General features: G+C 42.7%; 2 protein-coding genes across 7 annotated transcripts; both read left to right on the top strand.

Moving 5' to 3' along the window:
* The first annotated feature begins 1,767 nt into the window (after window positions 1-1,767).
* pih1d1 (PIH1 domain containing 1) lies at window positions 1,768-13,932 on the top strand. Of its 4 annotated transcripts, none has more exons than XM_024432782.2 (11): window positions 1,768-1,883; window positions 3,331-3,419; window positions 8,038-8,098; window positions 8,180-8,368; window positions 11,753-11,814; window positions 11,894-11,975; window positions 12,164-12,260; window positions 12,458-12,490; window positions 12,631-12,709; window positions 13,568-13,711; window positions 13,833-13,932. In XM_024432782.2, the coding sequence occupies exons 2-11, from the start codon at window positions 3,339-3,341 to the stop codon at window positions 13,866-13,868; spliced, it is 864 nt and encodes a 287-aa protein (XP_024288550.1). In that variant the 5' UTR covers window positions 1,768-1,883; window positions 3,331-3,338; the 3' UTR covers window positions 13,869-13,932. The 4 variants fall into 4 exon arrangements, with proteins under 4 accessions (XP_024288550.1, XP_024288552.1, XP_024288551.1 ...); XM_024432784.2 differs by having other exon boundaries at window positions 1,770-1,883; window positions 3,336-3,419; XM_024432783.2 differs by having other exon boundaries at window positions 1,770-1,883; window positions 3,294-3,419.
* A 563-nt stretch (window positions 13,933-14,495) lies between these two features.
* LOC112258421 (troponin T, slow skeletal muscle-like) lies at window positions 14,496-26,557 on the top strand. 3 transcript variants are annotated; one of them, XM_024432780.2, is made up of 14 exons: window positions 14,496-14,578; window positions 20,512-20,544; window positions 20,753-20,769; window positions 21,250-21,315; window positions 23,783-23,806; window positions 24,292-24,313; window positions 24,425-24,485; window positions 24,660-24,776; window positions 25,025-25,102; window positions 25,294-25,407; window positions 25,622-25,734; window positions 25,924-26,014; window positions 26,160-26,200; window positions 26,333-26,557. In XM_024432780.2, the coding sequence occupies exons 2-14, from the start codon at window positions 20,519-20,521 to the stop codon at window positions 26,376-26,378; spliced, it is 816 nt and encodes a 271-aa protein (XP_024288548.1). In that variant the 5' UTR covers window positions 14,496-14,578; window positions 20,512-20,518; the 3' UTR covers window positions 26,379-26,557. The 3 variants fall into 3 exon arrangements, with proteins under 3 accessions (XP_024288548.1, XP_042183193.1, XP_024288546.1); XM_024432778.2 differs by lacking the exon at window positions 14,496-14,578 and adding an exon at window positions 20,277-20,346 and having other exon boundaries at window positions 20,517-20,544; XM_042327259.1 differs by lacking the exon at window positions 23,783-23,806.
* Window positions 26,558-27,381: the final 824 nt, after the last annotated feature.

Raw genomic sequence — 27,381 nt, 5'->3', positions numbered from 1 at the left:
CAGCTTGGAAAATTCCAGAAAATGATGTCATGGCTTTAGAAGCTTCTGATAGGCTAATTGACATAATTTGATTCAATTGGAGTTGTACCTCATCCTGCCCTGCCTATCTAAGGTCTTCAAAAGCCAAGTCAACAAACAGGTCACTGACCATCTCGAATCCCACCGTACCTTCTCCGCTGTGCAATCTGGTTTCCGAGCCGGTCACGGGTGCACCTCAGCCACGCTCAAGGTCCTAAACGATATCTTAACCGCCATCGATAAGAAACATTACTGTGCAGCCGTATTCATTGATCTGGCCAAGGCTTTCGACTCTGTCAATCACCACATCCTCATCGGCAGACTCGACAGCCTTGGTTTCTCAAATGATTGCCTTGCCTGGTTCACCAACTACTTCTCTGATAGAGTTCAGTGTGTCAAATCGGAGGGTCTGCTGTCCGGACCTCTGGCAGTCTCTATGAGGGTGCCACAGGGTTCAATTCTTGGACCGACTCTCTTCTCTGTATACATCAATGAGGTCGCTCTTGCTGCTGGTGAGTCTCTGATCCACCTCTACGCAGACGACACCATTCTGTATACTTCTGGCCCTTCTTTGGACACTGTGTTAACAACCCTCCAGGCAAGCTTCAATGCCATACAACTCTCCGTCCGTGGCCTCCAATTGCTCTTAAATACAAGTAAAACTAAATGCATGCTCTTCAACCGATCGCTACCTGCACCTGCCCGCCTGCCCAACATCACTACTCTGGACGGCTCTGACTTAGAATACGTGGACAACTACAAATACTTAGGTGTCTGGTTAGACTGTAAACTCTCCTTCCAGATCCATATCAAACATCTCCAATCCAAAGTTAAATCTAGAATTGGCTTCCTATTTCGCAACAAAGCATCCTTCACTCATGCTGCCAAACATACCCTTGTAAAACTGACCATCCTACCAATCCTCGACTTTGGCGATGTCATTTACAAAATAGCCTCCAATACCCTACTCAACAAATTGGATGCAGTCTATCACAGTGCAATCCGTTTTGTCACCAAAGCCCCATATACTACCCACCATTGCGACCTGTACGCTCTCGTTGGCTGGCCCTCACTTCAAACCCACTGGCTCCATGTCATCTACAAGACCCTGCTAGGTAAAGTCCCCCCTTGTCTCAGCTTGCTGGTCACCATAGCATCTCCCACCTGTAGCACACGCTCCAGCAGGTATATATCTCTAGTCACCCCCAAAACCAATTCTTTCTTTGGCCGCCTCTCCTTCCAGTTCTCTGCTGCCAATGACTGGAACGAACTACAAAACCTCTGAAACTGGAAACACTTATCTCCCTCACTAGCTTTAAGTACCAACTGTCAGAGCAGCTCACAGATTACTGCACCTGTACATAGCCCACCTATAATTTAGCCCAAACAACTACCTCTTTCCTTACTGTATTTAATTTATTTATTTGCTCCTTTGCACCCCATTATTTTTATTTCTACTTTGCACATTCTTCCATTGCAAATCTACCATTCCAGTGTTTTACTTGCTATATTGTATTTACTTTGCCACCATGGCATAGAGACCGTGGAGCATGTATTGCTACAGTGTGGGCAGTATCAGAGGGAAAGAGAGAGAGTCTGAAATCTAGTATGAGGGAGAAGGGGATACAGGAAATTAGTTTAGAATATATTGAGGAGAACGTCATTAGATATATTCTAAAATATTTTATATATTTTTAAGAGCAACGGGGCTGACAGGTAGGATTTAGTTTGTCCCTGTCTCTGGCCCACACTCCAGTACAGTAGGTGGCGGTAATGCATCATAACGTTGGATGCCAACCGCCGATAAACCCCACCGAAGAAGAAGTTGTAGCTAGCTGCTGAAATCAAGTAGGACGTGAAATAAGGTACGTGTTATCCTCATTGAAAGCTAAATAACCCGAATGCATTTCTTAGTGTTCACACACATGTGTATATACTGACGTTTAAATACTTTTTGTTCGACAGCTGTTACATAGCTAGCTAATGCTAGCTGGGCTAGCTAGCTAACGTACATTGCTAACTTGTCCCTAGCAACGCTCTCCTGTGGTCCTCATTTATAACGGTTGCGTAAATGTTATAGTAATCTGTATGGTAAAGCTTCAGACTCTTCCAATTCAAATGAACTCATGACGAAAACTTTTTGAGCTTAGGAGTCTAAGGTGACAAACCGCCCACCCGGTTTCGGTTGGGTCATTTATAATTCAAAACAATGCATTCTGAAGCATAAACTGGGTGGTTCGAGCCCTGAATGCTGATTGGCTGAAAGCTGTGGTATATCAGACTGGGTATGACAAAACATGTATTTTTACTTCTCTACAGTAATTACGTTGGTAACCAGTTTATAACAGCAATAACGCACCTCAGGTGTTTGTGGTTTATTGCCAATGTGACACCGCTAAGAGCTGTATCCAGGCACTCCGCGTTGATTTGTGTATTGGAACAGCCCTTAGCAGTGGTATATTGGCCATATACCACACCCCCTCGGGCCTTATTGCTTAATTATAAACGGAGTGGTTCGACCTCTGAGTGCTGATTGGCTGAAAGCCGTGGTATATCAGACCGTATACCATAGGTAGGACAAAACATTTGTAATTACGTCGGTAACCCGGGTGGCACAGCGGTCTAAGGCACTGCATCTCAGTGCAAGAGGCGTCACTACAGTCCCTGGTTCGATTACAGGCTGTATCACATCCGAACACAAGCCTAAGATCACCATTCGACAATGCCAAGTGTTGGCTGGAGTGTTGTAAAGCTCGCCGCCATTGGACTCTGGAGCAGTGGAATCGCGTTCCCTGGATTGATGAATCACGTTTCACCATCTGGCAGTCCGACGGACGACTCTGGGTTTGGCAGGTGGCAGGGGAAACGCTACCTGCCCCAATGCATAGTGCGATCTGTAAAGTTTGGTGGAGGAGGAATAATGGTCTGGGGCTGTTTTTCATGGTTCGGGCTAGGTCCCTTAGTTCCAGTGAAGGCTATATACAGGTTATATACAAGGAGTACCGGTTCTGGGTCAGTGTAATGGGGTACGAGGTAGTTGGGGTGATTGATTGAGGTAATAAGTGCTTGTAGTTTTGGTAAGGTGATTAATTGAAGTACTATTTGGTAGGGGTGATTAATTGTCCGGGTAGCCATTTAATCAACTGTTCAGCAGTCTTATGGGGGGGAGGCTGTTGCCTTTTGGTCCCAGACTTGAGCAGCTTACAATGTCCATATCTTTTATCTTTTAGTATCAGTGTTTGGACCTAAGATCTAGCCTTTGGGATCTGGTGAAGATTCTTCCAGAGGAATCTCTTGCTCTTTCTTTTGTAGAACAGAAGATGGAGGCAGATTCGTCTCTCCTGAGCTCGGAAATGGAACTGCAGCAGCAAGAGGAGCTCTACCAACAGCTTTTAATACAGGTTTGGATGATTGTGTTAAAAGAAATTTGAAGTGTGCACTTTATTAAAGATGAACACCATTGACATCCAATTGCTGCCAAGTGGGCATACACATTGGGTATGCCCATTTGACTCTGGCCTACAGTGCCTTCAGAAAGTATTCTCACCCCTTGACTTTTTCCACATTTTGTTGTGTTACAAAATAGGATTAAATTGTTTAATTGTATTTTTTTTTGTCAACGATCTACACAAAATACAAAAAAGTGGAAGAAAATGTCAAACATTTACAGTGGGGCAAAAAAAGTATTTAGTCAGCCACCAATTGTGCAAGTTCTCCCACTTAAAAAGATGAGAGGCCTGTAATTTTCATCATAGGTACACTTCAACTATGACAGACAATGAGGAAAAAAAATCCAGAAAATCACATTGTAGGATTTTTAATGAATTTATTTGCAAATTATGGTGGAAAATAAATATTTGGTAATCTACAAACAAGCAAGATTTCTGGCTCTCACAGACCTGTAACTTCTTATTTGAGAGGCTCCTCTGTCCTCCACTCGTTACCTGTATTAATGGCACCTGTTTGAACTTGTTATCAGTATAAAAGACACCTGTCCACAATCTTAAACAGTCGCACTCCAAACTCCACTATGGCCAAGACCAAAGAGCTGTCAAAGGACACCAGAAACAAAATTGTAGACCTGCACCAGGCTGGGAAGACTGAATCTGCAATAGGTAAGCAGCTTGGTTTGAAGAAACTGTGGGAGCAATTATTAGGAAATGGAAGACATACAAGACCACTGATAATATCCCTCGATCTGGGGCTCCATGCAAGATCTCACCCGTGAGGTCAAAATGATCACAAGAACGGTGAGCAAAAATCCCAGAACCACATGGGGGGACCTAGTGAATGACCTGCAGAGAGCTGGGACCAAAGTAACAAAGCCTACCATCAGCAAGGGCATTGAAGATGAAACGTGGCTGGGTCTTTCAGCATGACAATGATCCCAAACACACCGCCCGGGCAATGAAGGAGTGGCATCGTAAGAAGCATTTCAAGGTCCTGGAGTGGCTTAGCCAGTCTCCAGATCTCAACCCCATAGAAAATCTTTGGAGGGAGTTGAAAGTCTGTGTTGCCCAGCAACAGCCCCAAAACATCACTGCTCTAGAGGAGATCTGCATGGAGGAATGGGCCAAAATACCAGCAACAGTGTGTGGAAACCTTGTGAAGACTTACAGAAAACATTTGACCTCTGTCATTGCCAACAAAGGGTATATAACAAAGTATTGAGAGAAACTTTTGTTATTGACCAAATACTTATTTTCCACCATAATTTGCATAAAAATTCTACAATGTGATTTTCTGGATTTTTTTCCCTCATTTTGTCTGTCATAGTTGAAGTGTACCTATGATGAAAATTTACAGGCCTCTCTCATTTTTCAGTGGGAGAACTTGCACAATTGGTGGCTGGCTAAATCCTTTTTTGCCCCACTGTATTTAAAACATATATATATATATATATTATATATAGTTGAAGTCGGAAGTTTGTGCACGTATGTTGGCGTAATTAAAACTCGTTTTTCAACCACTCCACAAATTTCTTGTTAAATTAACAAACTATAGTTTTGGCAAGTCAGTTAGGACATCTACATTGTGCATGACACAAGTACTTTTTCCAACAATTGTTAACAGACAGATTATTTCACTTTCAATTCCAGTGGGTCAGAAGTTTACATACACTAAATTGACTGTGCCTTTAAACCAGCTTGGAAAATTCCAGGAAATTATATCATGGCTTTAGAAGCTTCTGATAGGCTAATTGACATCATTTGAGTCAATTGGAGGTGTACCTATGGATGTATTTCAAAGCCTACCTTCAAACTCAGTGCCTCTTTGCTTGACATCATGGGAAAATCAAAAGAAATCAGCCAAGACCTCAGAAAACAAATTGTAGACCTCCAAGTCTGGTTCATCCTTGGGAGCAATTTCCAAATGCCTGAAGGTACCACGTTTGTCTGTACAAACAATAGTACGGAAGTATAAACGCCATGGGACCACGCAGCCGTCATACTGCTCAGGAAGGAGACCCGTTCTGTCTCCTAGAGATAAACGTACTTTGGTGCGAAAAGTGCAAATCAATCCCAGAACAACAGCAAAGGACCTTGTGAAGATGCTGGAGGAAACCGGTTCAAAAGTATCTATATCCACAGTAAAACGAGTCCTATATCGACATAACCTGAAAGGCCGCTCAGCAAGGTCGCAAATGGGTCTTCCAAATGGACAATGACCCCAATCATACTTCCAAAGTTGTGCCAAAATGGCATTATAGTTAAGATATTGGAGTGGCCATCACAAAGCCCTGACCTCAATCCTATAGAATATTTGTGGGTTAGAAATGAAAAAGCGTGTGCGAGCAAGGAAGCCTACAAACCTGACTCGGTTACACCAGCTCTGTCAGGAGGAATTGGCCAAAATTCACCCAACTTATTGTGGAAAGCTTCCCAAAATGTTTGACCTAAGTTAAACAATTTAAAGTCAATGCTACCAAATACTAATTGTGTGTGTGTGTAAACTTCTGACCCACTGGGAATGTGATGAAAGAAATAAAAGCTGAAATAAATAATTCTCTCAACTATTATTCTGACATTTCATATTTTTAAAATAAAGTGGTGATCCTAACTGACCTAAGACAGGGAATATTTACTATAATTAAATGTCAGAAATTGTGAAAAATTGAGTTTAAATGTGTTTGGCTAAGGTGTATGTAAACGTCTGAGTTCAACTGTAAGTATTCAATCCTCTGTGTCAATACACGTTTGAATCACCTTCAGCAGCAATTACAGCATTTAGTCTTTCTGGGTAAGTCTTCTAAGAGCGACGCACACCCTGATTGTACAATATTTGCACATTAGTCTTAAAAAATTCTTCAAGCTCTGCGAAGTTGGTTGTTGATCAATGCTAGACAGCCATTTAAGTCTTTCCATAGATTTAACTAACCAGGCCACTCGGGAACATCCAATGTCATCTTGGTAAGCAACTCCCGTGTATATTTGTCCTTGTGTTTTAGGTTATTTTAATAAAATAAAAAATAAAAAAATTGTCCTGCTGAAAGGTGAATTCTGTTGGAAAGCAGACTTTTTAATTTTACCTTTATTTAACTAGGCAAGTCAGTTAAGAACAAATTCTTATTTTCAATGACGGCCTAGGAACAGTGGGTTAACTGCCTGTTCAGGGGCAGAACGACAGATTTGTACCTTGTCAGCTCGGGGATTTGAACTTACAACCTTCCGGTTACTAGACCAACGCTCTAACCACTAGGCTACCCTGCCACCCCGAAGACTGAAGGTTTTCCTCTAGGATTTAGCCTGTGCTTAGCTCTTTTCCGTTTCTTTTTATCGTAAAAAAAACTCCATCGTCCTTGCCAATGACAAGCATACCCATAACACATTTTTATTCTGTACAGGCTTTCTTCTTTTCATTGTCATTTAGGTTAGTATTGTGGAGTAACTACAACGTTGTAGATCCATCCCCAGTTGTTTCCTATCACAGCCATTCAATTGTGTAACTGTTTTAAAGTCACCATTGACTTCATGGTGAAATCCCTGAGTGGTTTCCTTCCTCTCCGGCAACTGAGTTAGAAAGTAAGCCTGTATCTTTGTAGTGACTGGGTGTAGTGATACACCATCCAAAGTGTAATTAATAACTTCACGATGCTCAAAGGAATATTCAATGTATTCTCTTTTTTTCTTGTTTTTACCCATCTCCCAATAGGTGCTCTTCTTTGCTAGGCATTGGATTGAATCTCTGTTTGAAATGCACTGCTCAACTGAGGGACCTTACAGATAATTGTGTGTGGGGTACAGAGATGAGGTAGTCATGTTAAACACTATTATTGCACTTATTTAGGCTTGCCATAACAAAGGGATCGAATACTTATTGACTCAAGATATTTCAGCTTTTGATTAATTTAAAATTTGGAAAAAGTCAAGGGATGTGAATACTTTCTGATGGCACTGTATATATTGCCATTTATGATGTTGTTTTGACAGCTTCTATCAAGATTATAACTTTGGCTTTGGCTCTCAATGAAGCTGGATATGAGGGCCTAGGTTAAATGCATTTGTGGCCATTTTAATTGTTATTCAACCATGAGCGTAGGAAGGATGAAGATTTTGTAATTAAGCTGTAGCTCTTGAAATGAGAAAAACATAATTTTGTAGTTTTAGCATCATACACATATCCCTGGAACATAATCCTGGTCCCAATCCAATTTTCAGTTCAAAAGTCAATCCAGTTATCTGTTCAAAAGTCAAATGTGTAAACATTTATCCCTGCATGCATCTATCCATCCTCAACCTTAAGCCCTGATCAAACCTACAGTGTCATTGCGCAAAATGGTGCACAGCATCATCTGGATATGTGTGCAAGAAAATATTAATATTCCTCTTCTGATACCATTTCTGCCAAGCAATCTGCACGAATTTGATGCAAATCCAAAGTATGCACCTGACTGCAACTGCCTCTGCAACGCAAAGCTAAGAGCTGTTATAAATCTCTACTGAGAATGTGCCTGGCATTGAATCAATTTCCTTCTCTCTCTTTTTCTCTCTTGCTCATCTTACTCTCTCTCTCTTTTAGACAATGGGAAAAATGCAAAGTGAAAATCCTCGTGATTCTAGAGTCATCCGGCCACAGCCTGGTCAGTCTCCCTTTGGCACACACACACACACACACACACACACACGCATAAACAACAGCTATGTGTTTGTTGAATCCGTAGGTCTGTGTGTGAAGACTTTCACCCTGCCTGATAAACGGAAGGTATTTGTCAACATCTGCCAGTCTGCTGCCGTCCCGCCCCCACCCCCCCTCTCCAGGGAGGCACTAGTGGAGCTCCTAGAATCAGAAGACCCCACAGGATACAGAGTGCCCATGAGCATCGGAGAGGCCCACACAGAGGTGGACAACAGTGAGTGAATGGCTACTTTCTGAGGATGTCTTGACTTGACAGTTAATGCAGTTTTTACATTCTGATCATGGCGTTCCGAACAGATTGTGCATCTACACCTACATTTACAGTACATGTGTCCACCTGGTCCACATGGTGTCTGGATTCACTTTTCCCGTGCTATGTTCAAATGCCAGTATGCATTCTGCAAACGATGGAATAGGCAAAAATCGCTAATAATACAACAATTTTGATAGCATTAGCTAACTAATGGAGCTAGCCAGCTAACCTCTGTAGCTAGCCTGCTAGCTAGCAAAGCTAAAGGGAATGCAAAAGGGATAGCATAACTGTAGCCAGAGACGGCAGCGGAAGTAGGGATGCGGGGGTGCAGATATTTCTGTATTTCATTTTCCACAAATTAGGAAAAATATCGAAAAACATGTTTTCACTTAGTCATTATATTGTATTGTGTGTAGGTGGGTGAGAGAAAAAACATATTTAATCAATTTTGAATTCAGGCTGTAACACAGCAAAATGTGGAATAAGCCAAGGAGTATGAATACTTTCTGAAGGAACTAAGTGTCAGTTGTAGACGTGCGCTGATTCTCTACGCTTCTCTCGGTGTGCACTCGTACACTGCTCCTCTTGGATTTAAGAATGGACTGGTGTGAGGAATATGGTGGAAACCATCTCCAGCCATGCTTACTTTTCAAAGCAAGAGAGGGAGGGAAGGAGTGCACACTTCTGGAGAACAGTAGAGAATTGGAACGCAGCCATGTATCCCAATATTCCTGCATGAATTCCTCTCCTTGTTTAATACTCTCCTTCAACCCGCTTCACTTATCCCTGAAGTGTGTACTTGTACCGGAGCAGTTCTTCCCAACCATTCATTTTTTCACCCCCCCCAAACCTTTACCCTAAATCGGGGGTGTTCAATCAGCTACACTTTGTACAGTATAGCAAAATAAATGCTGCAGTAGCTGTTTTCAAAGTTTTTCTGTCATTTTGTTTCATAGTTGGTAGATAATCACACAAGAACTACGAATCCTACAATATATCCCACTGCAGCAACACACTACCTGGCAGGGGAGCTGTGCGCACCGTGATTGAGGTGCTGAAGATACATTTTTAGAAGCGCTGTGCACAGGCATAAAAGTTGGCCTAATTTACTTGAAAGTCTACTAAAGTGAGACTTTGTCCAATAATACACTGCTCAAAAAAATAAAGGGAACACTTAAACAACACAATGTAACTCCAAGTCAATCACACTTCTTTGAAATCAAACTGTCCACTTAGGAAGCAACACTGATTGACAATAAATTTCACATGATGTTGTGCAAATGGAATAGACAACAGGTGGAAATTATAGGCAATTAGCAAGACACCCCCAATAAAGGAGTGGTTCTGCAGGTGGTGACAACAGACCACTTCTCAGTTCCTATGCTTCCTGGCTGATGTTTTGGTCACTTTTGAATGCTGGCGGTGCTTTCACTCTAGTGGTAGCATGAGACGGAGTCTACAACCCACACAAGTGGCTCAGGTAGTGCAGCTCATCCAGGATGGCACATCAATGCGAGCTGTGGCAAAAAGGTTTGCTGTGTCTGTCAGCATAGTGTCCAGAGCATGGAGGCGCTACCAGGAGACAGGCCAGTACATCAGCAGACGTGGAGGAGGCCGTAGGAGGGCAACAACCCAGCAGCAGGAGCGCTACCTCCGCCTTTGTTTAAGGAGGAGCAGGAGGAGCACTGCCAGAGCCCTGCAAAATGACCTCAAGCAGGCCACAAATGTGCATGTGTCTGCTCAAACGGTCAGAAACAGACTCCATGAGGGTGGTATGAGGGCCCGACGTCCACAGGTGGGGGTTGTGCTTACAGCCCAACACCGTGCAGGACGTTTGGCATTTGCCAAAGAACACCAAGATTGGCAAATTCGCCACTGGCGCCCTGTGCTCTTCACAGATGAAGGCAGGTTCACACTGAGCACATGTGACAGACGTGACAGAGTCTGGAGACGCCGTGGAGAACGTTCTGCTGCCTGCAACATCCTCCAGCATGGAGGATCAGTCATGGTGTGGGGTGGCATTTCTTTGGGGGCCGCACAGCCCTCCATGTGCTCGCCAGAGGTAGCCTGACCGCCATTAGGTACCGAGATGAGATCCTCAGACCCCTTGTGAGACCATATGCTGGTGCGGTTGGCCCTGGGTTCCTCCTAATGCAAGACAATGCTAGACCTCATGTGGCTGGAGTGTGTCAGCAGTTCCTGCAAGAGGAAGGCATTGATGCTATGGACAGGCCCGCCCGTTCCCCAGACCTGAATCCAATTGAGCACATCTGGGACATCGTGTCTCGCTCCATCCACCAACGCCACGTTGCACCACAGACTGTCCAGGAGTTGGCGGATGCTTTAGTCCAGGTCTGGGAGGAGATCCCTCAGGAGACCATCCGCCACCTCATCAGGAGCATGCCCAGGCGTTGTAGGGAGGTCATACAGGCACGTGGAGGCCACGTTGGGTTGTTTTTGGCCTAATTAACGTTTTGAATTAAATCGTCTTGAAAATCTATAGCAAGACTTGAAAATGGCTGTCTAGCAACGATCAACAACCAATTTAACAAAGCTTGAAGAATTTTTAAAATAATAATGTGCAAATATTGTATAATCCAGGTGTGCAAAGCTCTTAGCGACAGAAAGACTCAAAGCTGTAATCGCTGCCAAAGGTGATTGTAACATGTATTGACTTGGGGGTTGACTACTTATGTAATCAAGATAGATATATATATATTTTTGTGTGTGTACATCGTTGACAAAAATTACAGTGAAATCCATTTTAATCCCACTTTGTAACACAACAAAATGTAGAAAAAGGCAAGGGGTGTGAATAATTTCAGTACCTGTTTCAGTACCCGGCACTGTACCTGTTTGAGCTCCTGTTAGACAGATTCGATTTGGTTTCTCAAGGGGAGGCTGTGCAGTCTTACCCTCTACCTGTGTCCGTTCAGATAGGACAGGTCGCGCCTGATACAGAAGCAATCTTTTTTGACCGTGTATATTTTGTCAATCGAGTTGTATATTTTGTATGATATGGCGTTTTTGCCATTGGATCAGCAAGAGCTGTAAATAATATACACTCTGAGCACGTCAACCTGCCTTCTGCTGATTTCATTCCCCTACCACCGCTCCAAGGTCTCTATTTTACAATTACATAGGCTAATCCAAGATTTTCAGTCATTGCATGTATAGATCATTTATTTGCTTGACTTACATGTGACTTGACTAACTCATAGAATGCATGACTTGGGCTTGACTCGAGAGATTACATGTTCTACTTGGGACTCGACTTGAGACTCGGATCTCAAGACTTGCTTGTGACTCGAGAAATAGTGACTTGGTTCTGTCCTGTGCCCACAGACTCCCAAGGCTGCACAGCCTACGACGTGGTCATCAGTGAAGATTTCTTCCAGAAATGCCAGGTGTGTGTGTGTGTGTGTGTGTGTGTGTGTGTGTTTGTTTGCAGGGGTGTGTGTGTAACTTCTGTCTGTGTGTTTGTAGAAGGATCCTCTATTCCAGCAGTTTCTGATCGCTGTGTCATTGGAGGGGCTGGAGAACAAATACAACCTGGAGCTCAGCCGAGGTATGTATGCCTGTATCTTCAGTGTACGTGTAAGCTTCAATATGGATTTGTTTTTTTGTTTTGTGTGTGTGTGAGTGAGTGAGCGAGCGAGCATTAATCAGACCCATGTTCTGTGTGTTCTGCTCCAGATGAGGTAATATCCATCTGTTTCACCTTACATCCTGTGTTTTTCTCTCTTTCCCTCCCAGACTGGAAGGTTCTGAAGAACAGGAAGTTTCTGGGCTCTGTGAACGAACAAAATATCCGCACTAAGAGCAAACCTGTGATTCAGGAAATAGAACCCAAGTATGTTTTTGCTCTTTCTTTCTTTCGTTCTTTTTTTTTTGTACCCTCACTCTCTCTCAGACACACACACCACACATCTGTTATCATTAATTCACCACTAGAGGATGGTGTAGAGTTAACTACAGTCTGTATGTGGAGGAGTTCAATCTCCTCTCTCCCTCCCTCCCCCTTCAATCTCTCTCTCTCTCTCTCCACAGGGATACTCACACAGCGCCAGAACCAGCCAAACGGTAGGTCTGTTTGAGTTGTCCGCTGTGGATTTGATTGTCACATACCAAACTGGAACATATGAATTTTCTCCTTCTTTCTCACTCTCTTGCGCTAACGCACCTCTCTCTCCCTCTCGTCTCTTCTCTCCATCCATCTCCAGGCCAGAGTTCTGTCTGCTGGTGGAGCCCCCTGTAGGTGATCCAGAGTTTCTGATAGCCGAGATACAGCTGCCTGGAGTGGTGAGAGACAAGCCCAGTCCTAAACACATCTCTCTCTCCCTATACTCTGTGTTTAACTTCTTCCCCTATAGCAGGGGTGTCAGTCATTTGGCCCCAGGGGCTGCATTCGGAGGGCCGCACTAAAAATCTGTTATTTCTTCACAGTCAAAATTTGCAACGAATAGTCCTCTATCCATTGGTCGCAGTTGCAAACCAGGTCGCAGTTGCAAATGAGAACTTGTTCTCAACTAGCCTACCTGGTTAAATAAAGGTGAAAAAAATGTTTTTGGGGAATTTTCGATGCTCTGACTATTTAGTGATTTATTAGCGAGCTGGACACAGTCGAGAAACTGTATGAATGTAGGTCCATTATTTAGTAATTTTAAAGTATATTGAGTTTGTTTTTTATTTAACCCGGGGCCTGGATTATACCCCCTCGCAAGCCATATTTTATCATGATTATTTATACAGTTTCGACACCCCTGCACTATAGACTAGGTCCTAAACCCATTCCTTCACCACTTATACTCAAACCGTTTCCTCACCCGTAGATCTATAATCTATATACTATTGTAAACCCATTCTTAATTTCATATTCTCAACGTGTTAAACTGCTTCCTCACTCCCTCCCTATACTCTATGCCAGTGTTCTTCTTAGCTGGTCCTGGGGACCCACAGGATGTGCTGGGTTTTGTTCCAGCCCAGCACCAACACACCTTTTTTAAAATAATTATCCAATCAACATACGTGGCAGTGATTTTAATAGGACCCAGAGTTTTTTTTTACTGATTACCTTTGGGTGCTTATTATGACATTAACACGTAAGCCAGCAACGTTTCCCTTGTCCTCTCTCCTTCACTCCCTCCCTTCTCTTTCCAGGCCTCCTCTCTCTCCCTCGTTCTGGACCTTGGGGAGGACAGGCTTGTCCTGAATGCCCGGCCCTCCCTCTTTCATCTGGACTGTTTCATTCCCTTCTTCATTGACCAGGAGGGCAGCGTAGCACAGTACAACACCAACACACAGGTACACACACACACACACATTCTAAAACACAGTACAGCTATTCACTGACACACGGTGTCTGATATTGACACTCTTTGTTCTCCTCTCTCGCTCTCTCCGCCTCCCCTTTCTCTCTCCACAGATTCTCACGGTGACAATGCCAGTGGTGTCTTCATGAAGAAGCTGAATGTCAGATATCTGTCCGTTTTTGTTGTATATGAAAATAAAACTGTTATTTTTAATCACCGTCTGTGAGCGCTTATGTTCACATCACTTCAGTTCGTCTTTGATAAATTAAGAGTTATCACACGAAACATTAGCCATGCATTCTCATTATCACACCAGTCATATTTAGCCATAACAATCCTTCAAACACTCTTGCAGTTAGTCGACATGTATCCCAACAATACCCCATTCAACCGTCTCTTTAGTATGGGTTTTACTCTTTTTTTTTTTACTACTTGTTTCCGGGAGTCCCTCTATGAACGGAAGACCCTATTCGTGGAAAGGGATGGAAGAAAATACTCATCCCACCTATTTCTGGCCATTTATTTCTGGCCCTGGTATGCTCCTCTCATCCATCCCTCTTTTGTCTCCCCTTTCTCTCTCTCCGCTTTCATTCTTTGTGTCTCTGTCTCTCTCGCCACCTGCCCCTCTTTTGTTCAGTGAGGTCATTCCCTCGTTCTCTTAATCCCAGTAGGCGGTTGTCTTTCTCCCAAAGTTCTCTCCTAATCCACCCATGGCCCTCTGCCCTACACACACACACACACACTGCCCATCACCACCCCTCCCCTGTATAAAACTCCCATTGTCTCACGACAATAGTCATTCTCCTGGGCTCCTCTGTCTATCGGTCTGTCACACCGTTGAATCCTCATCTTGCTCTTGGTAAGTCTTTCGCCAACTCCTCCTGTACATCCAGGTTCTGAATGACCTTTCACCTCTTGATGCTGCTCGCTCAGTTTTGGTCATGTAGGGTCAGTTTCTGAGACAGAGATTATGCCTAGTCTTGGCCTAAAGTTTTTTTGATCCAAGACTCAGTTTCACCTGTGTCTGGGAAACTGGCATCTTAAGATATTCCTAACAAAAATATACTTATCTGTCTGTGGCATCAGTTTTTGTACCTTTTTAGATCAAACCGACACCCTGTCATTATCTTTAGTTGGTGCATATACAGTTGAAGTCGGAGGTTTACATACACTTAGGTTGGAATCATTCAAAATGGTTTTTCAACCACTCCACAAATTTCTTGTGAACAAACGATAGTTTTGGCAAGTCGGTTAGGACATCTACTTTGTGCATGACACAAGTCATTTTTCCGACAATTGTTTACAGACAGATTATTTCACTTATAACTCACTGTGTCACAATTCCAATGGGTCGGAAGTTTACATACACTAAGTTGACTGTGCCTTTAAACAGCTTGGAAAATTCCAGAAAATTATGTCATGGCTTTAGAAGCTTCTGATAGGCTAATTGACATCATTTGAGTCAATTGGAGGTGTACCTGTGGATGTATTTCAAGGCCATACCTTCAAACTCAGTGCGTCTTTGCTTGACATCATGGGAAAATCAAAAGAAATCAGCCAAGACCTCAGAAAGAAAATTGTAGACCACAAATCTGGTTTATCCTTGGGAGCAATTTCCAAACGTCTGAAGGTACCATCTGTACAAACAATAGTATGCAAGTATTAACACCATGGGAACACGCAGCCGTCATACCGCTCAGGAAGGAGACGCGTTCTGTCTCCTAGAGATGAACGTACTTTGGTGCAAAAAGTGTGAATCAATCCCAGAACAACAGCAAAGGGCCTTGTGAAGATGCTGGGGGAAACCGGTTCAAAAGTATCTATATCCACAGTAAAACGAGTCCTATATCGACATAACCTGAAAGGCCGCTCAGCAAGGAAGAAGCCACTGCTCCAAAGCAGCTATAAAAAAGCCAGATTACAATTGGCAAATGCACATGGGGAAAAAGATTGTACGTTTTGGAGAAATGTCCTCTGGTCTGATGAAACAAAAATATAACTGTTTGGCCACAATGACCAAACTGGAGGAAAAAGGGGAACGCTTGCAAGCCGAAGAACACCATCCCAACCGTGAAGCATGGGGGTGGCAGCATCATGTTGTGGGTGTGCTTTGCTGCAGGAGGGACTGGTGCACTTCAGAAAATAGATGGCATCATGAGGGAGGGAAATTATGTGGATATATTGAAGCAACATCTCAAGACATCAGTCAGGAAGTTAAAGCTTGGTTGCAAATGGATCTTACAAATGGACAATGACCCCAAGCATACTTCCAAAGTTGTGGCAAAATGGCTTAAGGACAACAAAGTCAAGGTATTGGAGTGGCCATCACAAAGCCCTGACCTCAATCCCATAAAAAATTTGTGGGCAGAACTGAAAAAGTGTGTGCGAGCAAGGCATACAAACCTGACTCAGTTACACCAGCTCTGTCAGGAGGAATGGGCCAAAATTCACCCAACTTATTGTGGGAAGCTTGTGGAAGGCTCCCTGAAACGTTTGACCCAAGTGAAACAATTTAAAGGCTATGCTACCAAATACTAATTGAGTGTATGTAAACTTCTGCCACACTGGGAATGTGATGAAAGAAATAAAAGCTGAAATAAATCATTCTCCCTACTATTATTCTGACATTTCACATTCTTAAAATAAAGTAGTGATCCTAACTGAACTAAGACAGGGAATTGTTACTAGGATTAAATGTCAGGAACTGTGAAACTGAGTTTACATGTATTTGGCTAAGGTGTATGTAAACTTCTGACTTCAACTGTAAGTATTGCCTGTACTGATCAATGTAGGCCTGGTCATATATAATTTGATGGTTTGTGTTTTGGGTATTTTTTCTCCTGTGGATGATTATGGATTGTACTTTAATTGCAGCGGCTGGGATAAGTCCAGGACCCTCATTGACCTTGTAGCTCTTGTAGCCAGCCCTAACGTCCAGTCAGCTAGTCCGTCATACTGTGCTAACTCTCTTCTTCCTCCTTCTCGTTCCCACCGGGTTAGATAGACATTCTGACAGACAGATAGCTAGGGGCAGTGATCCCCGTTCTCCCTCCCTCCCCTAGGACTATTAATACTGTCCTCTCCCCTATAGCAGTGATAATGAGCCGCTGTGACTCATTCTAATCTCCCACCGTCTCCCCACCCTGCCTCCCATCCCACGGCGTCCTTGACTAAAATGAACCCATCAGAATTCCACCGTCAATTCTCCCTCCGCTGCTGTCCCGGAGAAACTTTACACTTGCCTCAAATCCCATCTGTCTTGCCGGACCGCTTACCAACCAACTGCCATTTAGCTCCAAATGGTGGACTTCCGCTGCCTCGCCTGGTTGGCCTACTGCTAGGCCGGCATTCTTAACCCTCCCTCAACTTGAGTTCACAGCCTTTTTCCATATCCATGCTGGCTTCTCCTGGGTCGGTCATTGGGGCCACGCAATAGAGCATGTTTTAATGTTTTGCAACAGAACCAAAATGTATGTTTCTTATTGTACAATTCCAGGTTGTCTCTCCCCGTTTGTCTGTTTTTATTTTTATATATATATATATATATATATATTTTACCTTGGTGCCTAATGACCATGACCCTGTTCCTGGTTGGAGTGGAATAAGCTTGGGTACAGGCCTAGAGTCAGGTCTTAAACAATGGTGGATTTCAGATGTTAGGCCGGTAAAAACAGGGAGAACTGATCTAGCGCTGATAATTGTCTTAAAGTGAATGTGGTAATGGTCAGGGAGAGGGAAGCAGCACCAGGACTAGCTTTTAACTAACGAAATACGTTGGATAAACACAGTCTACTGAAAAAAAATCAACTCATGACAATGTAGTACCACAGACGAGCACGAGAAGTCAAACAGAACACAGTGGAGCTTTGGAAGCGAGGTAACGACAGGACCGACTCTATCAGCGCTGGACTGACTCTATCAGCGCTGGACCTCCACCGATGTTGTCACCCACCATGTGTTCCTTCGTCCATCCGTCAGTGCGTCTCATTGTCCCCTCCGTTGGCTAGGTAAACACACTGAGTAAGTCATTAGCCATGACACCCCGTTGGAAAGCGGGATGGATTCATCTCTGCGAGGCGCCGATGGCATTTTAGGACGGCCGACATTGTTTCAGGCACAAAACCAAGTGAGGGAGAGACAGCTATGTGCCCTATAAATATTTCCTGGGCAATGCTATGCTATAAATTGTTTCAGCTGACACCATTTGTAGAGAGACGTCACCGGGAAAAGAGAATAGGGGTTTATAGACACAACAAAGAATACGGGTTGATAGACATAAGAGGTAGATGAGAAAGAAGGACTGGGGAAAGAAGGACCAGGATTCAATCTAATTGTCTAATGTGCTGAAACCAACCCCATGCCACAAGTGTAACGTTTTATAAAGCCCTTCCATTCAATGACAACATGTATTGCTGAGGACTAGACCTATAGGTTTTGATTATACAAACCCAAGTATAACCAACCACGGCTATCACAGTACATTTTTGCAGTATTAATTCAACACTTAAAAGTACATTTTAACACTGCCACAGATAACATATGGGCCCACTCTACAGAGTGTAAAAAGTACTCTGATTATAGTGTTACATTTTGCGTGTTAATGTAACACTTGGTAGTGTAAAAAATGTACTCTACATTACACTTGCCCGTGTTATGCAAATTTAACACTGGGTTAATTTATATTCAACTCTAGTTTTAATCTAGAGTTAAGTCCTATTAGTGTTAAACAGTCCTTTTGGGTGTTGTTTTAACACTATGGTCTAAATCCTCATTTGCATATTTCCCATGGTGCCTTTTCTTTTTGAATGAAGCCACTCCTGAGTGGTGCAGTGGTCTAAGGCACTGCATCACAGTGCTAGAGGCGTCACTACAGACCCCTGTTTGATTCCAGGCTGCATCACAACCAGCCGTGATTGGGAGTCCAATAGGGCGGCGCACAATTGGCCCAGCGTCTTTTGGGTTGGGCCGTGGTAGGCCGTCATTGTAAATAAAAATTTGTTCTTAACTGACTTGCGTAGTTAAATTTTTTATTATTTTTTTATTAAATACAATTGTAGAGATACCACACATGACTGTATGTGTTATTTACTGAGGCACGGTTGTTGAATTCTTTCTATTTAAAGGCCTGTGGCTTTCACCAAATGAGTACCTAGGTGAATGTTATCATTCAACTTAATGACACTGCATTACATATATCACAAGGCCTTGCTTTGATGGCCTAGTTTTACTCCAACACAGTGAAGTTAGGAGTAATTCCTATTGGAATCCAGCCAGAGGTAGGATGTCATAGAGTTGTAATTTCTATTAACCTGCATTCAGCGTTGATTTTAAAAAAGACTACGTAAACCATTTAAACCAGGAACAAGTACAATAAATCTTACTACCTGATTGGATTAGTTCAGAACAAAATATGCTAGTTATATTTGTGCAGCATAAGATTAATCAATCAATCAATGTACATGCAAAAACACAGATACTAAAAACAATCCTAAAAAAAATCTACCTGCAGTAAAGCATGCTGGGGAATATAAGGATGGGTGTGGTTTTGATGGGACTGTTTTACTCTTCAAAGTGTAAATCAATACTTTTGGCTATTAACACCAACGCTTGGGATTCTTTTACACCACTGAGTATGAATTTCACTCTTACAGCGTTCATTTAGTTCCTAAATCAACACTAGAAATGTTACATTGAACAATCAACGCGAGCCAATTTGCTGTGTACCCTCAAATTTACTCTCTACTCCTTCACACAAGTCATCTACCGGTCTATTGTTCAAGGTGACAGATAGGAATGGAAAATAGAGAAGAGAAATAAAGAAGGGGAACTGAAGAAAGTGACAGAAACTGTATCTCCCCGTCTGTGTTTAGGGCCATAACATTCTCACCTGTTCACACTGTCAATCTCTCTGCTTGTCAGCCAGAAAGATGTCAGCACCATGGGACAATTTATAGCAGAAACCCCCGTGTTCCAACATGCACAATCCCCTTGTGAGTGTGTGTGTGTGTATCTTTCTCTGTTCATGTGAACAACCATTATTTTTCGTACATTTTTATTGGACATATATAAAGCCAAACGACAACGTGAAAACAAACGAAAGGCTCACGCACACACACACACACACACACACAAAACGTACAATATGAAAACAATATTAAAATATATCACATCTTGTCCCCTGTCGGCCCAAGTTCTTACTCCTGACCGACCAGAGGGTAATTGTTTTAAATTGTTTAAAGGTCAACATCTCAGGATAAAGTTATCAGTACTTCCTCTGGGTGTATTTATCTTTCTTTTTCAAATAAAGAAAGGACATTAAGTATTTCAACCCGGGTTGATACAGTGGGTGGTTTGGAGGACATCCAGTGAAGTAAGATCAGTCGGTGGGCTTTCAGCATGCTGTAATGTCTATCTGGAACTCCAAACGTAGCTGTCAAAGGGCACAGGTCAAGACCAAGAACTTTAGAGAGGCTCGTGGGAGGGAAAGGAAAGGAGGGAGATCCCACCATCCCCTCTTATTGTGGGAAAAAGGATGACCAATACTCTGGCAGCTTAGAGCATGAATGGAATATATGGGTGGGCTCGATCATGCGTGTGATCAGCGGGAGACGTGGTGTCCCATCACAGGTGTCGTTTGTGTATGAGGGAAAAAATGATTTGGTTTTTGCTTTGATTGTAGTGAATTCCGTGCAAGACTTTGAACTGCGTGACAGTTACTAGATAATTGTATTGTAAAGAGGTTGGTGATTATGTATGAGATGTATATTGACTATCCTTCCGGTTTTCTTCTAGTGCAGCCATGTCTGATGTAGAGGAGGAATACGAGTGAGTATGGAAATAATATACATTATCGATGTAATGCTGTGATGGCCACTTTCCTGGTTTAAATTTTGAATGTATTGCCAACTGAATCTCTCTCTCTCTCTCTCTCTCTCTCTCTCTCTCTCTCTCTCTCTCTCTCTCTCTCTTTCTCACACACACACACATGTTTGCTCTCTCTCTCTCTCTCTCTCTCTCTCTCTCTCTCTGGTAGGGGGGAGCAGGCGGAAGGTGAGTCGGTTGCTGAGCTGAGGTGTTAGTGTTGTCATTCATGCTGGACCACACTTGGCCTTGCATGTGGCAGTCAACGGCCCTGTTATTATTAGCCTGTTCTCTCAGATCCTTTTGCTTTCAGCACACCGCTGACAAATGGTTTTTAAAGCCCCAAGCCTCTGACCCCCTATTAGCCACACACTCTCCGTCTCTCTTTTCATCTCCCTCCATTCCTTTCATCTTCTATCTCTTTAATCATCATTCTAATGTCTCTCCCCATCCCCTTGTCTCATATGTGTCTTTTTCGTCTCCACACTTGTCTTTCTTAGTCCCCCCTCCCCCATGTCCACCGCGTTGCCTGGATTTCTTCATTGCTCCATGTCCCTTCTTGTGTCCTCTGAACTGCTCTCTGACTTTCTCTCTCTCCATTTGGCTCCCCCCCCTCTTCTCTCCTCTCTCTCTCTCGCTCTCTCTCTCTCTCGCTTACTCTCTCTCCAGAGGAGGCAGAGGAGGAGCAAGAGGAGGAGCCAGAAGAAGAACCGCAGGAGGAGGAGGATGAAGGAGGTGAGACTAGTTGTCTCTCAAATGATACCTTATATGTACAATAACACTGCACTACTTTTGTCTGTGTCTCAAATGACAATCTATATCCCCTACAACACAACACTACTTTAGACTGTATGTGTCCCAAATTACACCCTAAATCCCCTACAACACAACACTACTTTAGACTGGCTGTGTCCCAAATTACACCCTAAATCCCCTACAACACAACACTACTTTAGACTGGATGTGTCCCAAATTACACCCTAAATCCCCTACAACACAACACTACTTTAGACTGGCTGTGTCCCAAATTACACCCTAAATCCCCTACAACACACCTACTTAACAATGGCTGTCTCAAAAGACACCTCATATCCTGTATAACACTTCAGACTAAACCATGTGACTTGCTCTATGTGACTTTGTGTTCTTAATTGGATTCGTTCCGACATTTTCTGATTTCTTGTTGTGTTTCTACAGATATATATATATACATATATATATATATATATATATATATATATATATATATATATATATATATATATATATATATATATATATATATATATATATATATATATATATATATTAAATCATTTGTGTACTTGTTTGACATTTTACTGCATTGTTAGGGGCTAGTAACATAAGCATTTCGCTGCACCAGCTATAAAATCTGCTAAACTGTGTGTGTGACCAATCAACTATGATTTGATTTGATTACATGGGAATTGCCTAGGACGTCATGCCATAATGATGATTAGCCCACTGTGTAGAAATAGCCAATCAGAATCTAGAGATGAACAGACCTCACAAGTCATCATCAGCGACAGAACCTGTCTGTCCAATCAGACTGACTTAAGAGCCGAGGTCACTCAGATGAGATACGGACGACATTAGTATCTTAATGAGCAAGGTATTCTGTGTATAATGCCAGACTAATGGGTGATGCACTCTGACCTGTCAATATCCCTTATGTCCCGCTTCCATTGGCTGACCCTGTGCTGGTCCTGGCTATCAGAGAAATAAGAGAAATAAGAGTACACAGGTAGGGTGAGAACACATTATCCCAACAAAAATATTAAAGAAATAAATGCCAATAAAATAAAAAATGATGATATGATCTATATCTACGGAGTACATATAGGGTTATTCCATTCTATTTAGCCTCAATCTATTGTCGGTATGGGTTTTACAGTTGTTGTTATCGCTGCGGTACTTTTCAGTGTTCAACTGCTTGTTTTTGTTGCTCTCGCTGCTTAGTTTTCGACTTCTTTAATGCTCTGCACTTCCTTATGTGGGGACAATATGCATGGAGTGAACAAAACATTAGGAACACCTTCATAATATTGCATTGCAACCCTTTTGGCCACAGAACAGCCTCTATTCGTATATATCCCCTACAACACAACACTACTTTAGATTTGGGCGGCAGGTAGCCTAGTGGTTAGAGCATTGGACGTTCGGTTGCTAGATCAAATCCCCGTGCTGACAAGGTAAAAATCTGTCATTTTGCACCTGAGCAAGGCAGTTAACCCACTGCTCCTAGGCTGTCATTGTAAATGAGAATTTGTCCTTAGCTGACTTGTCTAGTTAAATAAAAATAAGTAAAAATAAAACATTCGTAGGGGCATGCACTTTACAAAGGGGTTAAGTGTTACACAGGGAAGTTGGCTGGCTGTCCTTTGGGTGGTCGACCATTCTTGACACACACAGGAAACTGTTGAGCGTGAAAAACCCAGCAGTGTTGCAATTCTTGACACACTCAAACCTGTGCGCCTGGCATCTTCTCCCATACGCCGTTCAAAGGCACTTCAATATTTTGTCTTGCCCATTCACCAACTCAATGGCACACATACACAATCCATGTCTCAAGGCTTAACAATCCTTCTTTAACCTGTAACCTCCCCTTTATCTACACTGCTTGAAGTAGATTTAACAAGTGACATCAATAAGGGATCATAGCTTTCACCTGGATTCACCTGGTCAGTCTATGTCATGGAAAGAGTAGGGGTTCCTGATGTTTTGAACACTCAGTGTACATCCTCATATGTAGAACATTTGCAATTACTTCTTGTAATGTACATGTGTGATTGTGTGCATACGTAATTATGAATGCTTGTACAGTACAAGTCTCAGAAAACTACATTTCTCTCTAGTAACTGTTGGGGTCACACAATTGTAGTCAATGATGTGGCCCTCAGTGCATGATGGGACATGTGAGTTTTCCTAAGCCTGTCGGCACCACTGCATTAAACTTACTCTCTCTTCAATCGTTCCATATCTCTCTTTCTTGCACCTCCCTCCTTCCCTCTGTTTTTCATATTTTCCACCTTTCTTATCAATTTTCTGCTTCAATCTTTTATCCCATCTTTATCTTTCTCTCACCATTCCCATCTTTCTCTCAATATCTACTGTATATCTCTCTCTCTTTTCTCTCTCTCTCGCTCTCTCTCTCTCGCTCCCTCTGCCTTTGGCACATCAGAGCAGGAAGCTCAGGAGGAGGAAGGTGAGAGTGATTGTGGGAGTGATTCTAATACACCCGAGGCACACATTGATTTTTTTTTTTAAATCACATGAAATCTAACCTACATTTGAAATGCCTGTAAGAAGAAGGAATCACATGTTCTAACTCTTTAACTCATGACCTCATTAACAAAGCTGTACTGTTGCTGTAGCTACACACCCAGACACATCATGATGATGATGATGATGATAGTGCATGCTGTTGCTCCTGTTGTACTCTGGAGGTCAAATACTAACTTTCAGATCTGTAGGCATAACTCAAATCTTTTTTGTTGTTGTACACCCTTTTGATATCAATGTATGATGTACGCAAAACATATGGCCTTGACCTTTTGTCCTGTTTTTGAGATTTGTGTTTTCTTCAGGACGATGGATTTCATATGACATCTTCAGAATGAGAGCAAGAATATACATTTCTGTGCTTTCATGTGTTAATTCTTCTCTCTCTTTCTCTCTCTCTCTATACAGAGGAGAAACTCCCCATGCCCAAGTATGTTCACTTTTGTTTGTGGCAATTTTGCTTTGTGTTGTGTGACAAATAGGTTAAAACATTTATTTCTCTGTTCATCCACTATTTAACTTATTCCCCCCCCCCGCTCAGGCCCATGGTGCCCCAGCTAGCCCCTCCCAAGATTCCAGAGGGGGATAGGGTGGACTTCGATGTGAGTGATGTCATCTCATATCAAGGAATTGGTCCATTATTGGGTCCTGATTGGCTGTTCCCCTTCAATGTCCAAATTCACCACTGACCAGTAATAGTGATTGTTAGTTTGATGCAGCTCCGCTTTCCACCACATCTCTGAATAAGAATCTATTTCATCTCAATCCTCTCTCAGGACATCCACAGGAAGAGGATGGAGAAGGACCTCATTGAGTTGCAGAGTCTGATTGATGTCCACTTTGACCAGAGGAAGAAGGAGGAAGAGGAGCTCATTGGGCTGAAGGACCGAATTGTGAGTCAACTTCCTGTATACATAATCTTGAAGTGTTGAAATGAAACAGAGGAAGTACTACCTTAACTACATGAACTTGTCCAATAACAGTGCTCATGTTTTTTTAAATATATTTTTTATTACGTTTCATCCCAACAGACCACGACCCTGGTCAAGGAGCGCACAAGCTCATGATCCCCCAAAAAAAGTTGATAAGAAAAAGTCCAATGTCCTTTCCTCTCATCCTTTCCCTCTCTCATCCCCCACAGGAGAAGCGTCGGTTTGAGAGGGCAGAGGTGCAGCGGGTTCGAGCGGAGAAGGAGCGGGACCGTCAGAACAGGATTGCGGTAGGCCAAAACACACTATTGCGGTAGGCCAGGATTGCGGTAGGCCAAAACACACTATTGCGGTAGGCCAGGATTGCAGTAGGGACAAACAGACACCACTGTGGTACTCCTGGTTTTAAGCAACAGGTAGACTTGTGTCGTGTTCGGGAATGTCCTCTCCCTTTCTAACTTTATCGTTCTCTCTTTCTCAGGAAGAGCGGCAGAGAAAGGAAGACGAGGAGGCTAAAAAGAAGAACGAAGACGAGGCCAAGAAGAAGAAGGTTCTTTCCAACATGGGGGCCAACTTTGGGGGCTTCCTGCAAAAGGTACTTATGTCCACTGTTCTTCGCTTGTTAGCTTTAGGAGCAGATTATTTTTTAGATTCATACAGCAAATGTGTTTCATTAAGATAAATATTTACGATGTTGGTCAGTTGCGGGTCAAATGTTCTGTCAGACTGTTGCGAACATACAGAGAGAATCAGAACATTCTATATAGTTTGAAGTTTGTGAAGTTCTAGGCGTATTTGACATGTTCCAGGCGGAGCATCGTGGGAGAGGGAAGCGTCTAACAGGGAGAGAGATCAAGAAGAAGACCTTGGCTGAGAGACGACCCACACTGGAGATCGACAACCTGAGAGAGGACGCCCTGAAGTGAGTCCCGGGCCGATCACGCAACACCTCACCTTATCCCCAAGCCAAATACACATGGGCCAAAAATCTTCCTTAAACCACCACATCGGAGTTTTCTACAATTCACGTCCAAAGCCCCCACAGCTGGCTGCCAACTGTGTTTCTATGGTTACTGCCTGTAAACCCCCCCGCCTTCTCTTGGTCTCCCAGGCAACAAGCTCAGGAGATGTGGAACTGGATCTACGCGCTGGAGTCGGATAAGTTTGACTTCATTGACCACATGAAGAAACAGAAATATCAGGTGGGAAGACCTGGACACATGTACCAAAGGCAGAATCCATAGATGTTTAGGCTCGTGTGTGAGCGACTGTGTGCGTCTGTTGTGTAGTATTCGTGAAACCACTGATGCAAATGTGATCTCGTCTCATTTTTTTGTGTGTGTGCAGATTATCGTTCTCTTGAATAGAATCACGAGTGCCCAGAAATTGTAAGTACAGTAACCTTATTCAATTTCTTGATTTCTTTAGATGAACTTTTTAGCCACTTTTTTTCAGTAACACGTGTTTGTATGGTATGTGCATTTGTCGACAAGTAACTCCTCTCTCTCTCTCCCCTGTAGTAAAAAGGTCCATGGCAAGGGGAAGGTTGGCGGTCGGTGGAAGTAAAGAAGCTCCCGCTCTCATAGGGGAGAAGGGAGAAGACGGCTTTGGAGGGAACAAGAAAGGAGGGAGATCCCACTCTTATTTCCTCTCTTATTGTGGCCACCCTCTTCTTTGGCATGTCCTCATGTGTTTCATTGCAAAAATAAAAGTTCTAATAAAAATGTATTGATAATAACACGGTGCACACTCGCTGAGATTGCTAGTTTGATGTTCCTCTGGAAATTGTCACACACACACACACACACGTATTACTTTATTGGGAGCGTGGGAGAAAGTATAATGACTCAGAATTGACCTTAGATCAGTGTCAAGGCTGGCCAACCTCCTCCTACTCCCACATTACTGAACTAGAGAAACGCTGCCCTCTGCTGGAGAGATGTGTAACACCCACTGTAGAGCTACATACAGTAGACACTACACCCAGGTGACCACTAATGAGACATACTCATTGGTTTAAACACACATATTAGCTGACACTATAAAACATAATTACAGCACATACTAGTAATCATCAACCCATAACGTTACTAGACAGGCAGAAGGGAATTATAGGCCTGATCTACTTGCAGAGAGCTCACACACACACACACTTTCTCTCTCTCTCTCTCTCTCTCTCTCTCTCTCTCTCTCTCTCTCTCTCTCTCTCTCTCTCTCTCTCTCTCTCTCTCTCTCTCTCTCTCTGTATATATATATATATATATATATATATATATATATATATATATTATTCTACAATGTAGAAAATAGTAAAAAATCAAGATTGAATGAGTAGGTGTGTCCAAACTTTGGACTTTTGACTAGCCCTTACACAACCGGTTAAAGGCTTGGACACCTACTCATTCAAGGGTTTTTCTTCATTTTTTAACTATTTTCTACATTGTAGAATAATAGTGAAGACATCAAAACTATGAAATAACACATATGGAATCAGGTAGTAACCAAAAAAGTGTTAAACCAAAAAAATATATTTTAGATTTTAGATTCTTCAAAGTAGCCACGCTTTGCC

Source organism: Oncorhynchus tshawytscha, linkage group LG09 (genome assembly GCF_018296145.1).
Source record: "Oncorhynchus tshawytscha isolate Ot180627B linkage group LG09, Otsh_v2.0, whole genome shotgun sequence".
NCBI classification, from domain to species: domain Eukaryota; kingdom Metazoa; phylum Chordata; class Actinopteri; order Salmoniformes; family Salmonidae; genus Oncorhynchus; species Oncorhynchus tshawytscha.
The sequence above is the reverse complement of the archived record's forward strand: the minus strand, read 5'-3'. Positions and strand labels throughout refer to the sequence as shown.

Excerpts from the sequence above, each read along its gene's own strand:
- pih1d1 (XM_024432782.2), top strand. The coding sequence starts at position 3,339 with ATGGAGGCAGATTCGTCTCTCCTGAGCTCGGAAATGGAACTGCAGCAG. Across the intron at positions 12,261-12,457 it reads ATTCAGGAAATAGAACCCAA|GGATACTCACACAGCGCCAG; the intron begins GTATGTTTTTGC and ends CTCTCTCCACAG. Across the intron at positions 12,710-13,567 it reads AGATACAGCTGCCTGGAGTG|GCCTCCTCTCTCTCCCTCGT; the intron begins GTGAGAGACAAG and ends TTCTCTTTCCAG.
- LOC112258421 (XM_024432778.2), top strand. The coding sequence starts at position 20,283 with ATGGAATATATGGGTGGGCTCGATCATGCGTGTGATCAGCGGGAGACG. Across the intron at positions 25,408-25,621 it reads TTGGGGGCTTCCTGCAAAAG|GCGGAGCATCGTGGGAGAGG; the intron begins GTACTTATGTCC and ends GACATGTTCCAG. Across the intron at positions 26,015-26,159 it reads TGAAGAAACAGAAATATCAG|ATTATCGTTCTCTTGAATAG; the intron begins GTGGGAAGACCT and ends GTGTGTGTGCAG.